This window comes from Numenius arquata, chromosome 2, assembly GCF_964106895.1.
Source record: "Numenius arquata chromosome 2, bNumArq3.hap1.1, whole genome shotgun sequence".
In the NCBI taxonomy this organism is placed as follows: Eukaryota; Metazoa; Chordata; class Aves; order Charadriiformes; family Scolopacidae; genus Numenius; species Numenius arquata.
In genome coordinates this window covers 61,907,681-61,928,431 of record NC_133577.1, presented here as the reverse complement: position 1 = coordinate 61,928,431, position 20,751 = coordinate 61,907,681, and the positions used below count along the sequence as shown (strand labels likewise).

Here is a 20,751-nt window from a genome sequence, read left to right as displayed (position 1 = left end):
GTATTTTAATTCCTTCTTGGTTTTTGTTGGATTTTTGTTGTCAGCTTGTTGTTTTATCTTATTTAAATCCCAAGCAGGTATGCCCTATTTGATGCCAGTGGCATAACATCGCTGGCTTCATTTGTTTCTACATCCCCCCAAAATCAAATTCCTATCTACATGTGGATGATAAGAAGTTATTTTTGGGACAAGCCTATAGAGTCATGCCTTCAAATTCACAGGGGAGGGTACCTAGGCAAAACGTTCTACAAAGACCTAAAACGTGTTGAAGTTCACACACTCTGAGTAATCTTTCTGACTTCAATTAGACTGAAGCATTGCATAAGCATTAATCTTTCCAGGATTACATCTTTGGTGTATAAATCAGGGGTATATCTGTGTATTGTGTATCAATAATTCTGTTTAAACAGCAGTGATTGTATTAAAACCTATTATTTCCTGCACTATGCTCAAACTGTTCATAATGTTTAGACTCCAGAGGAAAGATGCCATATTTAAGAGCAAAAGCATTTTCCAGTCTTTTAAGGTATTTTTTTACTTTCTCTGCATCAATACCTCATAGGTACTACAGATTCCAGATCTTTTCTTTGAATTAAAATTTAACAACAAAAAAAAAAAAAAAGAGAGAGAGAAAAAAAAGAGGAAGCATATCTGCTACAATAACTATAACAATTATTATAATGTTCTGGAAGAGATCAAAAATCCTATTTGTAAATAAGGCAAAGCCAGGAACCTTCAATCTGCAAATGCTTCAACTTTGTTGTTCTGATTTGACTCTGTTTCTCATGTTCATCGTTCTTGTACAAAATGTGGTCTAAAGTTGAGACTGGCAGGAAGATGTGGAAGTTACAAGTCCAGTTAAGAACATTAGTTGATTATACCCTATTCCTCTATTTTGACTAAAATTTTTTAAGTCTTCAGTAAGAAGAATATCAAACCAACAGATAGCCCCAGACCTGAATTACTTAACTGATTACCTTCATAGAATCATAGAATGGTTAGAGTTGGAAGAGACCTTAAAGATCATCAAGTTCCAACCCCCCTGCCATGGACAGGGACACCTCCACTAGAGCAGGTTGCTCAAAGCCCCATCCAGCCTGGTCTTAAACACTTCCAGGGATGGGGCAGCCACAGCTTCTCTGGGCAACCTGTTCCAGTGCCTCACCACCCTCACAGGAAAGAATTTCCTCCTAATATCTAATCTAAATCTCTTCTCTTCCAATTTAAAACCATTACCCCTTGTCCTGTCACTACACTTCCTGACAAAGAGTCCCTCTCCGGCTCTCCTGTAGGCTCCCTTCAGATATTGGAAGGCTGCTCTGAGGTCTCCCCGGAGCCTTCTCTTCTCCAGGCTGAACAACCCCAGCTCTCTCAGCCTGTCTTCATAGGAGAGGTGCTCCATCCCTCTGATCATCTTCGTGGCCCTCCGCTGGACCCATTCCAACAATGTTCCAGAACATTGTCCTTTCTGTGTTGAGGACTCCAAAGCTGGACACAGCTTTGTGTTGCATAGTGTATACATGGTGTATACATAGTGTATCTGAATAGTGCCAGCACATAGGACTTTAAAGCTTCTGCTGTAATGAGTGCATAGATTCCCTTAATTACTCACCTGTTTTTCACTGATTGGGAAAAGTAAGTATAGAAGTTGTTTGATTAGCAAGTTGTAACACTTCAAAACTTGTGTCCAGACTTCCCTTGACTGCAATAATGAAAAAAAAAAATTAGTCTTAATGACAAAAACATGGACCATAATTTAGGTGTCGTAGGTACTTTTCCTGAATTCTGAATATTAAGAAAAATACCAACCCAAAATAAACTGCTTCCACACCCCATATTAATGAGAGATTCATTATTTTAATTCTTTTTGCATATACTCTGGTCTCTTCTCACAAGCAAATAGCGATAGAACAAGAGGGAATGTATTCAAGCTGCAACAGGCTAGGTTTAGACTAGACATTAGGAAGAAATTCTTCACAGTAAGAGTGGTCAGACACTGGAACGGGCTGCCCAGGGAGGTGGTTGAGGCACCATCCTTGGATGAGTTTAAGAGTCGTTTAGATGCGGTGTTGGGGGATATGGTGTAGGGAAAAACTTTGTAGAGTAGGGTAGATGGTTGGACTTGATGATCCCAAGGGTCTTTTCCAACTTGAATGATTCTATGATAAGGATGGATCTTCACAAGTATCTGAATGGTTAGCTCCAAATTTGCTGTGCTGGACATGTTACATTACAATTAATCTTTTTTTTTTTTTTCTTTTTCTTCCCTTTAGCTACAAGGTTTTCTCTTTCTCCTGTTCACTAACTTATGCTGGGAAGACAATATGTCAAGTCAAGGTTTGCAAAAATATACCGGTTAGAAGATCCTTCTTTTTCCTGGCTGACTGGAACGAGAAGTAAGTTTTGGTCTGTGTTTGATATATGTCTGTCTGACAGATTTTACACATTCAATGTTCATTTCCCAAAAAAAGATCCACGTCTCTATTGTGGATCTTCTTCTGAGCAAATTAAACTCCACAGAATTCAGAGAAACTTAGGGAGATGGGAGCGTGAAAAGAAATGGGATAGCCAGAGGAAGAGCAACAGGACTAACCTAAGTCTGGTCTGACAGTAAGCCAAACTAAGCTGGTCTGAGAATAGCTTTCATTCACTGGGGCATCCTGGAGGAATAGTGGAACCTAAAGGAGATACAACCAAAGGCTGTATTTCTGTTCTCTTTTGAGAACTTCAGCCCTTTGGATACATCCATAATAGGTATGCAATCCAATTTGAGAAGCTATTGTAATGCTTCTTTAAGGAAGGAACAAGGCTATTGAGTTTTCTGGGAGTGGGGGCGTTGGTTCGTTGGTTTGTTTTTTTGTGTAAGAAGGGGCTGCAGTTTTAAAATGAGGACCTTAGTTTGAGACTGGAATTTTAGAGTAGAGGCTACCAACTGCCTGTCACCTGCCTTTCTGCTTTGAGGAAACTAACTCCATTGAAAAGCAAAGTGCACAATCAAACAATGTTCAGTTAAGGTAATGGGATAATAAAAAGCATATTTGCAATAGATGGGAGAGAAGAAGGTGGCAATTTTTTATGATTTGGTGGGTAATATTGTATTTTTCCAACTTTCTGAGCATGACGTTTATATTTACAGTCTTTCAAATTTTTGGTTTTATACATCACTGTTTATTATAAATCTGAAAGCAGCTTGATTACATTATAATTGAACAAAGGCTCCAAGGCAGCTGAAGGGTTTTTTTTAAATTATAATTGAATGCAGAGTGTAATTCATAATTTCCATTTGCCTTTATCTAAGACATACAAGAGTTTGAAGCTCGTCAAATGGAAGACAACCTTTTGATTTCAAACCTATTACATGCAGATGTTTACTGCAGGACATGGCCGTGTTGAGATCATGACAATAGATTCTGTTTTTATTCCAAATCTAACACATCACTTAACAACAAAATCAAATGTTTTCACATAAAGACAGGACCTGACTGCTTTACTGTGTTGTGCTTACCACAGTGTGACCTTGGTATAGTAGCAGAATAATAGGTAGGATGGTGATGCCAGAACATCTTTTCTGTATGAAAATACACATGGGGAAATAAATGTTTGTGGTTTTTTGTAATTTATTTTAAATACGAAATACTTGTCGCAGTCCTATCATGAGAAAATGTGGGGTTTGCTATTTGTGCTGCCAACCCTCTAAGAAAGAATAAATAAACAGCACCAAACTTGACAGAACAATCAGTATATTCAGGATATTTTGAAATACACGGAGAGAAGGAACAGTAGAGGTGGTGCTATATGCCGAAATGGCATAATTTAAAACATTGTCAGGAAGAGTCTGGTTTGACTTTCTTACAATAAATACATGTATATAAAAAACGATTAATACTTTTTGCAAGAATTCAAGCAGGAATTGATTAAGAAAATAGAGTATTTTACTGAGGTAAGTATTACTGCAATTGTTTTTCATGTCATCAAGTGGCACCATTTCCTAATGCAGGAAGTCTGGGTCACTCAAAACTCTAAACCAGCTATGGTCACTCTTAGTTATCTTTTGGCTGTAACATCACCTTTCTGAGACAGAAGGGAATACGTTTGATTAAAAGTTGACAGAGGAGACAATTTCTTTTTTGTAAAGTTTCTTGTCTTGAGTTACAAAGTGCTGCTTTCGTTCTAACCCATATGCTATTTTCAGTTGATCATAGCCATTGAAAATGCATGTGGTAAAAGGTCACCAGGAAGAGCTTTTATTACATTAGGAAGTCAAATATTGTCTATACAGGTAGGGATCAATAAGGCCCAAAAATAAACCTAACTGATTCAAATTGAGTCCTGATCTTAGATTAGGATTGACTTGAACAAGCCAAAAAAATGGAGATTAAAAAAAGAGTTTTTACTGAAGAGAAGACTTGCTTTATTTGCTGATTTTCATGCGTTTAGTTTGTGTTTTCAAGTGCTTTAACCAGTTACTGTCTGAACATTAACTTCATAGGTCTTTGTGTTTAAACATGAGTTTCTGTTAAAGTCTTTTATTATGTTTAGTCTTTCACAGAATGTTCTCAGAAAAGATGGGAATCATTTGATACCTAAGGAGGTTGCCTCATTCAGTGTTTCTTGTTTGTTCTTTTTTAAGAGTATACTTTTTGTGTTAGAACTTGTGTGTTATCTTTGAAAAGTGTGATTGTCACCTTAGTGCAGAGTTCGAACAGGCAGATACCATCTAACACGTAATCAGTAAAGTCCAAAAGCTGGCCCCTTAATTTTCTCATCAGGTTCATTTTTCAATGACCGAGACATCTTAATTATTTCCTTTCTGTTGTCTTAACTGGTTGCTCTTAACATATTTATTCCACTGTCTCCTCTTTTTCCATCTTCTGTAATTTATGTTAAATCTACAGACATGAAATATGGAATTAACATTAAGCCTACCGTTCGTTACCTCAGATACTTTCTTGGCATTGGGATTCTCTCTTCATATTTTGTTTGTCTCCTCTATTTTCTTTATACTCTCTCAGGGCAAAGCCTGGGTTGCCCCAGAGCTCTTTTGTGTCGAGTACTCTTATTGATATTAGGCTCTTGGCTTTTGAAACCAGCTGAATAATTTTATCTAATGTCTGTGAATAGCATCTTCTCAGTGAGTAGCTCCTCTGTTCTTCTCAACTGCTGTTGAAATTGCTCACCCACCAGGAGTCTTATTTCTGGCCACTGTTTCGTTTCCTCTTTATTCTTAGTCGTCTGTTTGGCTCAGCCTAATAAAGTTGGAAAGGATAACACCAACCGGGTAAGCTAAGACTTGCATTAATCAAAGTTCTTAAAAGCAATACGAATTCCCTTTCTCTGTGTATCACATGCCACTGGAAGGGAAATTGTGCTCCTCTCTGACCCATACTTTAACTCTTGGGATATCTAACTCTTGCCAAAGTTTCCAGGTTCTTTTCCTACTGGTGTACATCTGGTAGTGCCATATATTGTGTCCTAGGGAACCTCTGGCAAGCATTTGCTTTCTGCAGTGAGATTATTGTGACTTTTTCCCTTGCTTCAAGTTCACAAGGAGTGGTGACATTAACAAGGAGTTAACGTCTGTGTTGGAAAATACATGTCTTGATTTTTTTGTTCTTGTCTCTTCACAGCATTAACGGCGCTTTAAAGTTAAGCGTAGCTCTTTGTCGAGCAGTTTTATGTAACGTGGGGAGAGTTGTAGGCCTATAAGTGAAAAAGGCAGCCAAGCTATCTATAGCATGTAAAAGAGTTCAGTTTCCAAGTAAGTGTTTCTAAGTAATTACGAGTGAAGAAGAGGGCATGAGACAGGGAAAGCATAGTTGAAAGCTATAAATAGGGACACGTGGGAAGACAGTTGAGAATTGCTTCTCAATTCTATTCATGTTAATTAGAAAGAGTGGGAAATTACTGTCTTGCTTTGTTATTCGAGGAGAGAGGTATGCAAATTTGAATAATTTCCAAATGTTTAGGATTGATCATCTGAAATTTTGACACTAATGCTAATTTGGAGTGCTTCAGAATTTCAGCTGAAAACCGTCTGCTTTCTCTCAGCGGCTCCTCAGTGCATTCAAGGAAACTTTCCCAAAACCAATAGAATTTTCACAGTTTTGGAACGGGGAGCAAAATCTTATGCTAATTTTACCTTGTACTATTACCTTGTCTTATTTCTGCTACCCATAATCCTTATGTTTTTCAGACAACTATACTTTTAAAATACCAATTTCTACATTTGCTTACTGCTTAAATATGACTATACCTTTTTAAAAATGCTGAGTTGCATTGTTCTGCCAGATTGAATATCTGAAAATCAAGTGGAATCTATATTATTTAAATTTATCTTCTAGTTTGTTTTCTTAATCTCAAGTTTATGCAGATCTTTTGATTTCTTAATGCTTATGTTGTCAATGTGGAATAATTCTTTTAACCTTTAGCTCCTTATATTGATTTTGTTTATATAGAAAAAATGTAATTAATTTCACTTTCCACTTGAGAAATTTAAGTTTGCACTGAATATACACAGAAAAATCTAGAAATTCAGTATCCACCTTAAACATTCTCTTCAGGAAAAAGAAAATACAGATTTGCACATGTCTGGGTAGTTACAGGCATGAATTTTCCATAGAGCATGAAAGTATCTTATTTATTAGAATTGTTCTAAGTTACGATTTTAAATCAATTCATATAATCAATATAAACAAATTGAATGACCAGCCAAGTTTGCTAATGCTCAATACAAAGTTGAGGTGAATATTGATAGATCTGAATTTTCTCGCTAAAAAATGTGAATCACTCGTTGCTGTTAAGACAAAATCTGCCTTTAAATGGTGGTTGGGAAATACCACATCACCAAAGCACATCTGAACAAGAGAATGATTATCACGCTCTACTTAAAACCAACTTAGTTCCTTAAGTAGTGTTTTCCTCTGAATATACAAGACAGCGCTAATGGTTTACAGTTCACCCTTAGGGGATGCTTATTCTAAAATATCTTCATTGATAAGGTAATCATAAAGCAAAAGTTTAACTAAACTTTTCCCGCCTTTGTCAGCTCTAGTGGTGACCACTGAAGCAAATGAGTTTTACTCAAGAACTGTGACGCAAGTTAATGGTTGGCAACACTCATCAACGTGTTGAAGGGATCTGTTAGTTACATTTCCCTTCAGTGCAGCTCTTGTAATTTACAGCTTGATATATGTGTGCAGGCACCTAGTAAAATGTAGAAAGAACTCATTTGTAACAATGCTCAATTTTTTTAAACTTTTATTTTTCTCTTTTCTGATTTTCTTTTAGAATCAATTTTCCTCTACGAATAAAGGCTCTTCCGAGAGAAACTATGCTGACAATAAAACTACTTGGAGTAAACAGTGCCTCTAAAAATACAGAAGTACTTGGTTGGACGTGCTCCCCTTTGTATCCAAAAGAGTAAGTTCAGTTTTGTGTGACAGCTTAAGCCCATTCTTGAATAGTATTGCACTCAACTTGGGAGAAATATAAAAAGATAGAAATACTCATTTCAGGACCATGCTGTAATAAGACTGAGACAGTCACTTACAGTAAACTGCTCTTGATGTGTCAGTAAGAGCTCCATCTATAAGCTTTTCTTTCTTTCCAATACACCGTTTTTGAACTTGGCTTATGTAACTGTTTTAACACTTACAATAAAGTACCCTAGGGCTGTTGAAAGGCCTTGCCTGTAGCTTTCAAAATCCTTCTCAGCGTAGCCTCTTGCTCACAATGGTTGATTTATTTTTTATTTTTTTTTCAGTCTTCGTCCTGTTCTCACGTCCATTCATTCTTCTTGGAGTGGGGCAGTTAGTGATGACTACAATGAGGACCTTTCCCTCTACACACCACTTTAGAAGCTTTCTCCTCTTTTTTTAACCCCTTCTTTCTACACAGCACACAGTGTAACAGTGGTTTAAAGATGTTTGTAGCCTTGAATGTCTCTGCATTGATGCATAAACAGAGATCTAAGGTAAATTTTCTGGAGTGCCCTGAACATATGTTAGTAGCACCAGGACATCTGAATTTAGATTGAGCCTTTACAATTATACTTAATTTTTATTTGGACTCCGTGGCCTTGCGTACCCTCTGGCCAGTAGATGGATGTGTTCAAGCCCCACAGGTTTCTGCATTAGCATCCATCTCTGAGCTATAGCTCTTTCGTCATCTTGAAACATCTTCATCTACTTCTGCATATGGTGGCAATCACCATTTAAAACAAAAAAAACCTAAAAAATCTGGTTGCATGTATGAATTTACTATGTTTGAAAGACCTTGAGTTCCATTAAACTTTTAAGCTGAGAGGCTTAAAACACTAGAAAATAGTTTGGACTAGGTTAGAGGCTTTTTCCATCTTTTGAGAAAAAAATTCAGATCAGAGGTTGAAACTCCGTTCAAAAAAAAAAAAAAAAGGAAGGAAAGAAACATGAGTCAAATCTCTGCTCCAAGGATTGCTTGGGCATTTTATTCAATGACTTTTCTTTCATTAAGTTGGTCTGGAGAAGAGCACATCACAGAGGCTTCCACTGTGTGTGTCTAAAAGCATTAAATTTATTTGTTTATTTTATGTTTATTTTGAGTATTTCTACCATCCTAGTGCTTAGGGTGAAATAGATAGAGGGATTATCTTGTCTGAGAATCTAATTTGAGATGAAAAGTTAAGGTGTCCTCCTCATTCCCAGCAAGCTGATATATGCTGAGTACATGCAGAAGCAGAACATTAGGCATGATAACTTAATTGGGGAACACTTGGGCACCTTGGGAGGTAAATGGGATATGTGAAAGTCCTGTTCTTGAGAACCTGTGAGATTTTCTTCAAGTCCCAAGGGAATGATTTTTGGAAGATCTGAAAGCCCTCAGCTCCCTGTGATACTGATTTTTTTAATGTATGCCAACAGAGCAAGCATGTTGATTTTCATTAGGAAGATCTTAAAGTCACTTGACAATTTTGGAAATTTTACTGAAAAATGGCTCCATTCTGTCATGGTATACACAGTCAGCACAATGAAGGGGGTAGAGGGTTACTTTCCTTTCATCTGCTGTATAATTGTACAGATCATTGCTGAAATGACCCTCCAAAGCAGAAATAAAAGTTGAGTTGCTGGGAAGGAATTACTTAGGAATAGCATATTCAACACCCCCTAATCTGATAACTGTGTCATTTACAATTATAGTAATTACTAACACAAAGAAGCCTAAACGCTTTTTCCTCTTTTAACCAACCACAAGTCCACAGAATTATTCATTTACCATGATTTCAATTGATGGACTGATTTAAAAATAAGAATAGCCCTGAGGTTCCTTCTGAAATGTGAAGCTTGAAAATAGCTGAACATCACCTAGCCTGCTTTTCCTTTTCTTTGCAAGATCATGAATATTTTGTGGTATAGTAAACTTCCTCTCAGGGTTACTTATCTACCCGCTATTTAAAAAGTAAAACTGTCAGGTGATTCTTAATAGGTAATATTATCAGTTATAAATTTATTTTTTATAATTATTATTTATTATCTATAATTATAAATTTCTGCTCCACAAAAAATTTAAAAGTTAATACTTGTTTTAGTTTGACTCACCAATTTTGTGGAAAACCTTAATAAACTGAGTGATGAACCTAACATCATTCCCCTCGCTCCAGGAGTGCAACTGAACTTCAAGACTTACTTCAGTAGAGTACTTCTGAACTTGAAAGTATGTACCAAGAAAAGATTTGTACCTGTCGTGTCATGCTAATGTGTCAAGAGTACCTTTTATTATTGCTAATACTATGAGGGTCTTTAAATGAACAAACTCTGTAAACGTATATAAAAAGATTATAAAGAAATCTGACTAGGAATTCTTTGACAAAACATTTCTAACTTGGACAACACCACTTTCTCAAAAGAAAACTTTTCTCAGAAGTGAATTGGAGTTCTAAAAAAGTATTAACGTTCTCATGTCCAGGATTTAATTTATAGGGGAAAGGACAGAAATAAACTCTTTGAAGAATCCAGTAGCCCTGAGGTATTTGCCTGGGTCATCAAACATCCTTGTTCAAATCCATGTCCCACTTGGTCACTGAACTATTCTTCTCAGGGTAACCAAAGATAAGGACAGAGAGTGGTCTTTTTATCTCTGCTCAGATGCTTGTTAAAAAAAAAATAAATATTTTTTTTAAACACTAGAAAAAGAAAATAAATAAACATTTTAAAAATGCAGTTCCTCATTTCTGTCCCATTATATCTTTTTCTGATTAAAAACACAGGAATTCTCTTCAAGCTGTTTGTGGCCATGTTAAAAAGAGAAGGAAAAAAAGATTATTGATTAGGGATTATTGCCAGGTATCACTTAGGAATCTTGACCTTTGAGTGACCTGAGGCAAAAGAACACTTTATTTTAAAAGACTGAATTTACTCCTCTCTGTAAATTTGATTATCAGTTTTCTCTTCCAAAATGGTTACTGTCATTGTATGGTCACTTCTCTCCTTCATAGTTTAATTCTTTATTTTATTATTTTAACATATAGTATACAAATTCCTTTTATCTGTTTCAAGAAGTATGAAGAGTTTCTAATGCTTTTGGGCAAGACCATGTCAAAGTCCCTTGCCAGATCAAAGGGCTATGGCTGTTTCCTGAGATTTTAACACTCCATTTCTTCTCATTAAAAACTACTGACTAAGCAGAGTGTATGAGAAATATATAAAAAAGTAGAAGCAAAACCCAACTGTTTAAATAAAGCATATTACTTAATATTTAGTATTTCTTATTGCAATCTCTTCTCCGTACCTTGCCCATGTTAAACCCACACAATACCTAAAAATGTTCTCAAGAATTTGGCCTGTTTAATTTTCTTTTTTATTTGTTGTTGTTGTTAAAGACGTGTCAGTGAACAGATGTTTAGTAAATTTGAAATGTGCTTTATTTACATTATTTTCTCAATTTCAGTAATATCTCTCACTGTTCTAACAGTTGTCTTAGTGTGCTGGTTCATAACATGAGTAGCTGATGGATATACAGGGCAGACACCACACTCTTCATCAAATGTATGTCAGGATTACTTCCTATCAACTTTGCATGTTCCTGTACCAATAGTCTTACCCTTTACAAAACTGACTTTCTGCAGTTTTTCTCCAAACTTTGCCTAAACAAAGTTGTTTACCTTTAAATTATTGCTTGTACACTAATATTGTAACTATGTTTTGGGTCAAAAATTAGGAAAGAGTACTTAACATAACTGCAATTTTTTTAAAAAGTCTGAAATAAGCACATAATTTTGTATTTGCTCTATTCAGCACCTTCAAATTTCTGGAAGTTATTTAAACTAGAAACTGGGGGATGGAAGATGTGGTTCTTATAAATGTCTGCAGGACATTTAGCATAACTTTGCAGTTGAAAATTGTATCTTTAATTTGAATTTTCTAGAATGCTGTAGTATTTGTAATTATAATAATGGAGCAATTTCACAGTATCATTCCAATGCAGAATTAAGAGTGCTCGGGCCATGAGATATGGGGGGTTTATAGCTTGGCAGCTTTGGATTTCCTTTAAATTTACCCTCTGCTCTGAACTTCTGAGGCTTATGATGTCAGGTTTGGGGATAATTTCGTTATTTTTTCACCATATTTTGTCCTCATTTTCCTGGTATATCCAGTCTAAACAGTAACTCTACACTAATGTTATATACATTTGGGAATGAACACGGTAATAATGATTGTTGCTGACGACTTCTCTAGTAGGTGAGCCTTCACATCCACATTTCTCATCCTTATCAGGTAGTTGACTTTAGATAGTGGCCCTAAATCAATTCCAATAAGGCCCTTGACGGTGCATCTGTATCAAGAAGTCCTATTAGACACAAAAAGCAGTTCAAAAAGTGTTTGTAGGCCTGTGTGCCAACTTTCCATTCCTTCACATCAGAAAAATGTGTTTATCTCTTGGCCTGAATAGTTTAGTGATCCAGAGTTAATTAGCAAATCAGAAATCCATCATTTGGGGCAATTTGGGAGTTGTAATGTCCCCCACAGTGCCCATTGCTCTGACTTCAATGATTCTAACAACAGAATTTATTTTGGACAGGTATTTCCAAATCAGACACAGCAAGCAACAAAAATTTCCTCTTGCTGGGAGTGGTAAGGGAAGTCTGCCACGTGACTTCGGGACACAAGGTTGACTTTATTAAGTTGGCGTAGCTTGAGCTATCCTTAAATAGCAGTGTTCTCTTCTGCTGTAATAAGATGGGAAATTTATTTTAACTTGGGTAATAAACAAGAGCTGGGAATCTGTGTAATTCCAGGGGTTTCCATCTGCCCTGGTTTTGCAGGAGCATATGAACAAATAAAAGGCAGTAGGCACAGAGCAGCACTTGTTTATTCACCTTCTGATGTACTTGATGCTGAAGGTGCTACATGGAAGCCATTGTCTACGGCTGTGATCAATATACAGTCTTTACACAATGGCCATTATCACTACCCTCACCTTACAGATGGGAAAACTGGCAGGCAGAATGGGGAGTGATCTGTCTGAGCTCACCAGTAGAACCATGTAGCAGAGAGAGGCATACGTCTGTTCAGTAAATGTTATGGTCATACTGCTCATGATGCTGGCTCCTTCCTTTTCTTAATGGATCCTGCACACTCTCTTGCTTTTTAACTTTTTCTAATAATTATCAAGCATCCTTTTACTGTTTCATTCACCTGCATGGTCCTCTTGTTCCATTTGTGTGTCCAAATGCAGACTTGGTCCCAAATAATGTTAGCTGTGCAGAGCATACAGTGCCCCGATGATAGCTAAGGAAAGCTGCACCTCAAAAAAATACACCATATTTTGCAGTTGTCAATGGCTGTTCCCATCTTTTTTAAATGCCTCCTGTGTTTACAGACTAGCCTTAGTCCAAAGAGTGACTTGCGGATGGAAGATATATAAGTTCCTCACTTATTTGTAAATGTGTAAATTGGGCTACGCTATACACAAGGTATAAATACGTGCTAGCTTGTACAACTAATTAATTTTTTTCTTAGGAAATGTCTTCTGCATACTATCAAAGGGGTTTGATGTCTGTGATTTTACTCAGTTCTGTCATTTGCTTTAACGTGTGAAGTCTTCTCAGTCCAGCAAAGCTCCATCGCTTTCCTTGCTGTTTCTCTAGTTGAGGACTCTGAGGAACCCACCTGCTGATTCTTCCTTATCTTCCTGGACAGTATTTAGCTACATCTACACTGGGTGCAAATGAGTTGAAATAATGAACTCAGGAAATGTCTCAATTAAACACATCTACAGTGCCTCTGAGGTCTGTGCTAATTCTTGTATTTGCCTATACAGTTTTCCAGGGAAAAAAAAAATCCACTGTATGGATTCTTTTTGAAAGCCCCCAATAGTTTTAAGCACAATATGAAAGTGATTAGCAGTAATGAGAGCTGAAAAGGATAATTTAGTCTCCACGTTGGTTCAATTCTCAGCTACTCCTCTCTCCTCTAACAAAAGTGCCAATTAGTTCAAATTATGATGTAAACCACTGTCCACAAACAAGTGGTTGAAGAGAAGCGACTCATTTATTAAAGGTCATCCGAGTACACATCACAGAAAAACAACTTTGAACCACCATTGATCACTTCCACATTCGCATCACTGACCTAAATGTGAAAGACTTCATGTCACACAAGCTCTTTGTCCCCAAGTGCTATCTTGATCACATCACAGCTCCTTTTCCTGCCTCCATTCACCTGCAAATACACCTACAGCTGCAGAAGAAACTTCAGAAAATGGTTTTGTCTTTAATCCTCCTGAGCTGTGTTCTCACAATAAAATAAAATGTTTGCACTAAAAACATGAATAGCTTGAGAAGTGAAATAGAAAAATTAGCCCTGAATTGGGTTTACACTGAGTGTTGACTATAAAAATTACTTTGCGGGAGTTTCTTATTTCTTCTTCAGATGACTTTGCAAACTGAAATGAATTGCTGCTATTCAAAAGGTACCTTTTTTACAGCAATGTTGCAAATTCATGCTGGGATCAAAAAGTCTGTGTAGATTCTCTTGTAGCACTAACATCCTCATCTCAGGTAACACTCAAATCTCATCTGCCTTTCTGGCTGTTTCTGTTGCAATGGGCAGAAGAGAATCTCGGTTGTATTGACTGAGCAATGCTTGGAATGATCATAACAAAAATTATTTGTTATTAAAAAAAGAGATGTTGAACATAATCAAATTTCTGACCTCATTAACCGTTCAGATGTGAACAAATTAAAGGGTAAGTCCAGTGTACTGTATCTTCCTTTATTCGAGTACTGCATTCTTAATTAGAGAAGATTAGTTAAGATTAGAACTTTCTGATTTTATTCAAGTTCTCTAGACTGAATTGGGTTGACCTGCCAAATCGTACTGGTTTTTTTATCTGCAGACGGCGTCCATGCCTGTTTTTGATAAGACTTTCTTGTACATGTTGTTGCGTAAAGAGGCAAAATAGTTTTGGCAGAAAATAAACCCCCTTGCGTTCTAACACTCCTCACCGAGGTGGGAGGCTAGGGGCAGCTGGGTTTAAGTTCTGAGTGATGCCCAATTCACCACTATCAGTCCAGTCGTGTTTAATATATGAAACTATCACGATTCTGGATACACTGGCAGTGGACTGCACCTTCAGTCTAGTTGTGCTCACGAACTAGAACAGCCGCACTTCAGTGTCTGGTCGCGTTCGGTGAGAAACCGAAACGGCTAGCTACTTAAACAGTGCAGTTTATTTAAGCAACAGATATAAAGGTTCTTTTGGTTTGCCGGCGATAAGTACAGTCTGCAGAGCACGTGCAAGTAAAAGAAAAAATGTTAATGGTACAAAGCGCATGACAAAGTTACAAACAATACAGCCTGGCTATGAATGTGAAAGGTAACCCTCTAGAGAGATTTCTAAGTTCCCCGAGGAAGCACTCAGTATAGTCCAAGTCTTACCCACAGGCGTCCCTATGCGGGGGAAGAAAGGCTCAGCCCATCGACTGGTCCCGGGAGTCAGAGGCAGTCCATGATGGGGTCCTCCCTGACTTGTTTACGATGGTGTCTTCCCTAGCATCCCCCCTTTCTCGGGGGGGAGATAATATAATACCTTTTTATATTATTTTTTACCTTCAAGGTGGAGTTTGAGTGACTTTAGTCATAAATACCTTTATTATGATTGGTGTAAAATTCTCTCGCCTCGCATTTAAAGGTATAGTTTACGAAAAATTCAGGGCGCAGACTCGAGGAGGAGTGGTCACGCCTTGGAGGCGGGTAGCCTTCGGGCTGGAGGTGTGTTTTGGTATTATAATGACATTATAATGAGCAAAGTTTGCACAAAGGACAGCATTTCATCAAAATTTGACAGACTGTTGGCTCAGGGTAGCAAGCATGCCGCTTATCACTTCCATAGGGTCACCTTGTTTCCATTCTGCTGTGTAATCACAGAGCTTGGCCGTGGAATCTTCACTCCACTCCATCCTCCATGTTGCTTTTGCAAGCAATATTGTTCAGGGAGTCATAGATGTAGCGGATTCCTTGCATACCAGCTGCTGCTGTGTTCCACCCTGGAAACGTTTCGATTTTATACCTTTGTGGACAATGTGTGAACAATGCTATATATTTTTAATAAAAATTATATTTTAGGAATTATTCCACACATGTAGTGCTCAGATTGGTACTTCAGACTATATTCTTTCATCTGTCCAGAAACCATATGCAACACATGCCATGCAAGCTATCCCACTCAAACTCCTTTCAGCTTTTTGGAGACTCTGATATCATAGTCATGCCTCCCTGCCATCTACATGTTAAATCAGCAAGGATGCTTCATGGTTGCAGTAGGTTGCCGTGAGTTTCTTGGTTTTATGGAATAAATATGTGCTGCCCTCCACCTCATATAGTGTGTTGATGCTTCACAATCAACATATGCGTCCTCAAAATTAAGTCTTGAGATTGAAATATGGTATTATCGTTTTACACCTGGCTTAAATGGCAACCCCTGTCACAAAAGAAGTCAGTGGTAAAGTGCAGAGCTGACCTGGAGTGTCTTGGCAGCTTGATTTCTGTCATGATCCCTGCAACAGATACCACTCCAGCAGTGAGGCCATCAGCGTACAACCTCTGCTGATCTAGGCCAGATTTGTACTGGCCATATAAAGATAAAAGGTTTGTTCTCCTTTTGCCTGTCTTAAGCTACCCAGTTCCGTGGTCTTTGATGTAATTTCAATAAACCCCGTTCGCCTTGTGCAGTACTTCTCTTTGTGTGCATTGCAGGCGGCTCATTCACGGGACGGTGCTGCTTAGCATGACGTTGTACAGCACGCTTACAACAACCATGATTACCCCAGGCATCTGCGGTACTGACACACCAACCTCAGTGACGTTGCAGGTAAGAAAGCGAGAAAGGAAAGGAAAGCGTTGTTTTCTAACAAAGTGCAAGAAAAAGGATTGTTCCCACAGCTCATCAAGACCACGCATGTTAAAAAACCTATTTTCGTTATAGCCACTTAAAGAGAGCATGTTAATCTTAATGGATGGAAGTGTATAATTCTGCACGGTGGCAAATATGTATAATACTTTTCATATCGAATACCACCTCTGAGGACTAGAGAAGGTTTTTCTAGGGTAATTTTTGTTGTTATAATTTGGGTTCCAAAAATACTTTTGACACAAATTAATGACTCGGTACCTGACTTACAGCTGCCTTTTCAAATCTGAACTTTTGTTTTGAGTACTATTGAATTGCATGCTGTATTAAATGGAACATACAGCTTGCAATTAGACTGAGTAGCATAAAGGATTTGTGAAGGAAGTGGCTACACGTAAATTGTCAATAGGCATCAGTATAGCTCTCCCTTGATGACTACATGCTGAGCGCCCACTCATTCCGGGCAGAATGGTGCTCCAGTATTGAAAATGCATTAGGACCGCATGTTAGTTTTGTTACCTTTCCAGGTTAAATCGGCAACTGGATACTTCAAGGGCAAAGCCAATTGTTTTGTGTATTATAAAGCTGAATGACTGTTAGTGAATGACATGTAAAAGTAGATAATACGGACAAATGAGGCTGGCCTGAAAATGCCCTGTTTTTAATAGGCGAGTAAATGGGGATTTTCTAGTCTGAGGAGTTCAGTCTAAGACAACGCCTTAAAATAGCTCCCCCATTAATAATAAAGGGACGTTGAGACAATAAATGGCTATTAATTTATAATCTCTCTCCGCTGAAAGAAACGGAACAGGAGGATCTCTCATTCTGCTCCTTCTCCCTCCCTGTTTTCAGTTATTCCCATGCATGTGACAGTATCATGACCTGTGAACACGCTGGAAATGTCATAATGATAGTTTTTCTGATGTGTCTGACTAGACACTTTGGTTTTTTAGGGAATAATTTTGTTAACCTTTAGAAGAATGATGCATATCAAATACACATATTAAAAAAAATAGATATATATAAGAGATTACGGTGTACGTTAATAAACCAAAATGGGATGTTCAAATTGAGCTGAATTTTGAAGAGTTTTCAGCTGAGTATGTAGTCAGATTATCAAGCAATTCAAGCTTTATAATTTTGGTTAAATGTTTTCTTTTTCTGTGTCTTAAAAATATGATCCTAAATTTCTGACCCCCATATGTAAGTGTAAAGAATGAAAAATTGATAGATGTTGTATAATAGATATGAAATTAAACATCCAGAAGTGAAATCAGAAATCTGATTTCCACCTTTTACACTGGCAAACTACACATCAGAATTATCCCTACTTTTTCAGAAAAAAAACCCCAAACCAAACCCAAAAAACTCTACATTAATGGAAGCTTTCCATTTAAGAACCATCTCATTAAAAAATAGGAAAGGAAGAAAAAAGGAAAAAAATACTTCAGCTTTGAGTTCATGTGGTTCTAATAAAATTGAAATACAGTGGATGAATTGCTCCCAGGAAAGTCAGTGACACTGATTTTCGTGGGCTGAGTTTATCACAAAGATATTTAAGTAACATGTTACATGCACTGAATATCCTCAAAGAATTATCCCCTCTTCTTTGTGTCATATTTTGTGTACTTTCTGTACAAATCCAAGATAACATTTATCGACAGTTGTACCTAAGAATGCATATTGCTAAAAGGACTTCTGTCTTTTCTTTTTTTCTCCCTTTTTTTTTTTTTTAAATAAAGATTGACTTTCCAGAAACTGATCTGGAGTTCATTAAGCCTGAACCTGAAGAAAGAAGAGGTGATCTTGAAGAGCCGACTAAAGACTGCCTGATGCATATTACAAGACTTTCGCAGACACATTCGCTTCTGCTGTAAGTTGTACCCAGCTAGCCCTGCTGATTCTTGGCTTGCTGTACTTATTCTGTCGGTCACAATTAAATGGTTCTAGTTCTTTAAAAACAGACTTTTCCTCTGAAGGAGCCTAGCTTGATTGATTTGAGAAGTAACACCTCTAAATGAGAGAATAGATCACAGCAAAGCCTAAATAAGCCCCTGGAGGTGGCAGTGTATTTTACCAGTTTAGAAAAGGATTGGTTTTGCCTTTCTATTTACTATATCTTTTCGTGTCCTTGAAGCGAGAAACTAATTTTTGATTCAAACCTCAGGATTTTCAGGTGGTGCAATAAGTCTCCATCAGTATTAGCAAGAAAACCTTTGGGTTCTATGAAAATCAGCCTTCTTTAGTAATAATACACTCAGACTTCAGCCATAGTACTTGAATGGCACATAATTATTAAAAAAACTTGTGTCAAGTAATAGGCAAGGAAAGAAGTATGGAAAGTTTAGCTTTCACAGAAGGTGAATAAAGACAAAGTGAAAGAAAACACACTGTGTATACTGGGGCCGATTAGTGTGCTCAGCTATATGTATGTTACACTATCAATTAGGATTATGTACTGTATCAAGTCATTTTAGATATAGTCAGGGTGGAATTGGGAACACAAGTGCTTACAGAGAGACTTTATACCAATCACAGTTAATTGTGTGAATTAATCCTCCATCAAAGGCCAAAAGGTCCGTTAGTTGTGCAATAACTAAATAACTTAAAGCCAGTTGAGCCCTCTCGCTGTAGTATGGCGTATCTGTTAAGAGGACTTTTCTGTGCCGATTTCTATGTTGGTTGTTTGGATTTTTTTTTAAATTAATTTCTTTTTAAAAAGACAGACTTGCAGTTGTATTTGATGTTTACTTCGGTTTTTAAAAAGACAGGATGAAACGTAAAATTATTTTTATTTACCATGGGGTCTGTGATTTGATTCTTTTTTAATTTTATTTTTGATTATGAGTGGGAGATCAGTATTTTATTGCAAATAGTCACTGTGGCAGGGTACTGGCAAGTTGCTAGCAGGATTTCCACCTGAAAAGGGTGCTCCAGAAGTGATTTGGGGAACCTCAAGCCAATGCATCTGACCTCTGTTCGTGGTAAAATGATGGTTCTGTAAGAGAGAATAAGATCATTAAGCATTTAGCGAAGTATGGAGTTATTTGTCTGGAAAGAAACAGTGTGTCTTCTGTGAATAGAAATCCTGCCTCACCAACCTGTTGCTGTCCTAGAAGATTGTCAGTGGGTGTGTGGATATTGAGGATTTGGTGGATATTCAAAAAACTTTGGTGAGTTCCACATCAGAATATTAAAGAAATGAAGTTGTCATGGATTTAGAGGAAAACTGGTTAAAGGCAAAGATTGTGTGTTTAATGGTGGCTTTTCAGAATGGAATAATCAGCAGTAGGGTCTTTCAGCGCTCAAGGTCAGGACCAGTTTTATTCAGTATCTTAATCGACAACAAGGAGAAGGAAATGGATGGGGAAATCTCCAGGTTTGCAGATGGTACTAAGCCTGCCAGATTGTCAAACACTGTGCCATGGAGAGGAGATCCAGAAGGACCTTACAAAACTGCACATGAGCATGGCAGATGAGCTTCAGTGTGGATAAATTCAAGGGAATATATTTAAGGAAAAATTATCTAAGCATCTGTACATGACACTGAACTCAGAGCTGGCAGTTACAATGCAGGAAATGGATCTTGACATTACTGCTGATCTTTCCCTTAACTCATGAGTATAATGAGTAGCTGCAGCCAAAAGTGCCAACAAAATATTGGGCATTCACAGGAAGGGTGTTGAGAAGAAGTCTCTATTTGAACTAGGAACATTGAATGAAACAAGTAGGAGATCAATTGTCAACAAATGGAAGAAAGTACTTCCTAAGGCAGCGGTGAACATTTAAAATCTGCCATCACAAAGCTGTGGAGGTAGACAATATAATCAGATTCATGAAGACTATACACAAATTCATGGATAACAGGTTCATAAATAGGTATTATAAGGCCAAGCCAGGGTGGACCCGATAACATCCCTAATATAACGATTTTGGATTCTGTGGGAATATGAAGGGAAGAGACCACTGAAAGTCAGCAGGCTGGAGTTAAGGCTTTGATAAGTTCAATAACAGATTCTTGGAGGAAAGAGAATGGGGTTTTTTTCCACAATTGGTTGGTTTTGGTTATCTTATCTTATGGGCAGAGCTGGTCTATTAAATGAATCATCAAGGTGAAGGATAGCATGCTTGAGGTTTGAATGAAGGAATTCCATTTTTAAGTACTTTCTGATCAATAGAAATCTGTCATCCTGTAATTTTTGTTGTATCTGTATCAGAGGAATTATTTTTACCTTCCTCGGTCATGATAGAGTTTTATTTTAAAAGTTTGTAACAACATATTAGTATCTAAACACAATATTACCACGGTATAGTAGAAAGTCTCTTCCTTCCTTTTTTTTAATTTTATGTCAAGAAAAGGAGAGTGTC

General features: G+C 37.3%; 1 protein-coding gene across 1 annotated transcript in view; it reads left to right on the top strand.

Moving 5' to 3' along the window:
• Positions 1-20,751, top strand: part of PIK3C2G (phosphatidylinositol-4-phosphate 3-kinase catalytic subunit type 2 gamma) — a 214,836-nt gene that overhangs the window by 63,710 nt on the left and 130,375 nt on the right. Inside the window, exons 11-14 of the mRNA XM_074167982.1 lie at positions 2,274-2,396; positions 7,288-7,419; positions 16,230-16,344; positions 18,126-18,256. Of these exons, the coding sequence (XP_074024083.1) occupies positions 2,274-2,396; positions 7,288-7,419; positions 16,230-16,344; positions 18,126-18,256 (501 nt within the window). The remainder of the gene's footprint in view (positions 1-2,273; positions 2,397-7,287; positions 7,420-16,229; positions 16,345-18,125; positions 18,257-20,751) is intronic.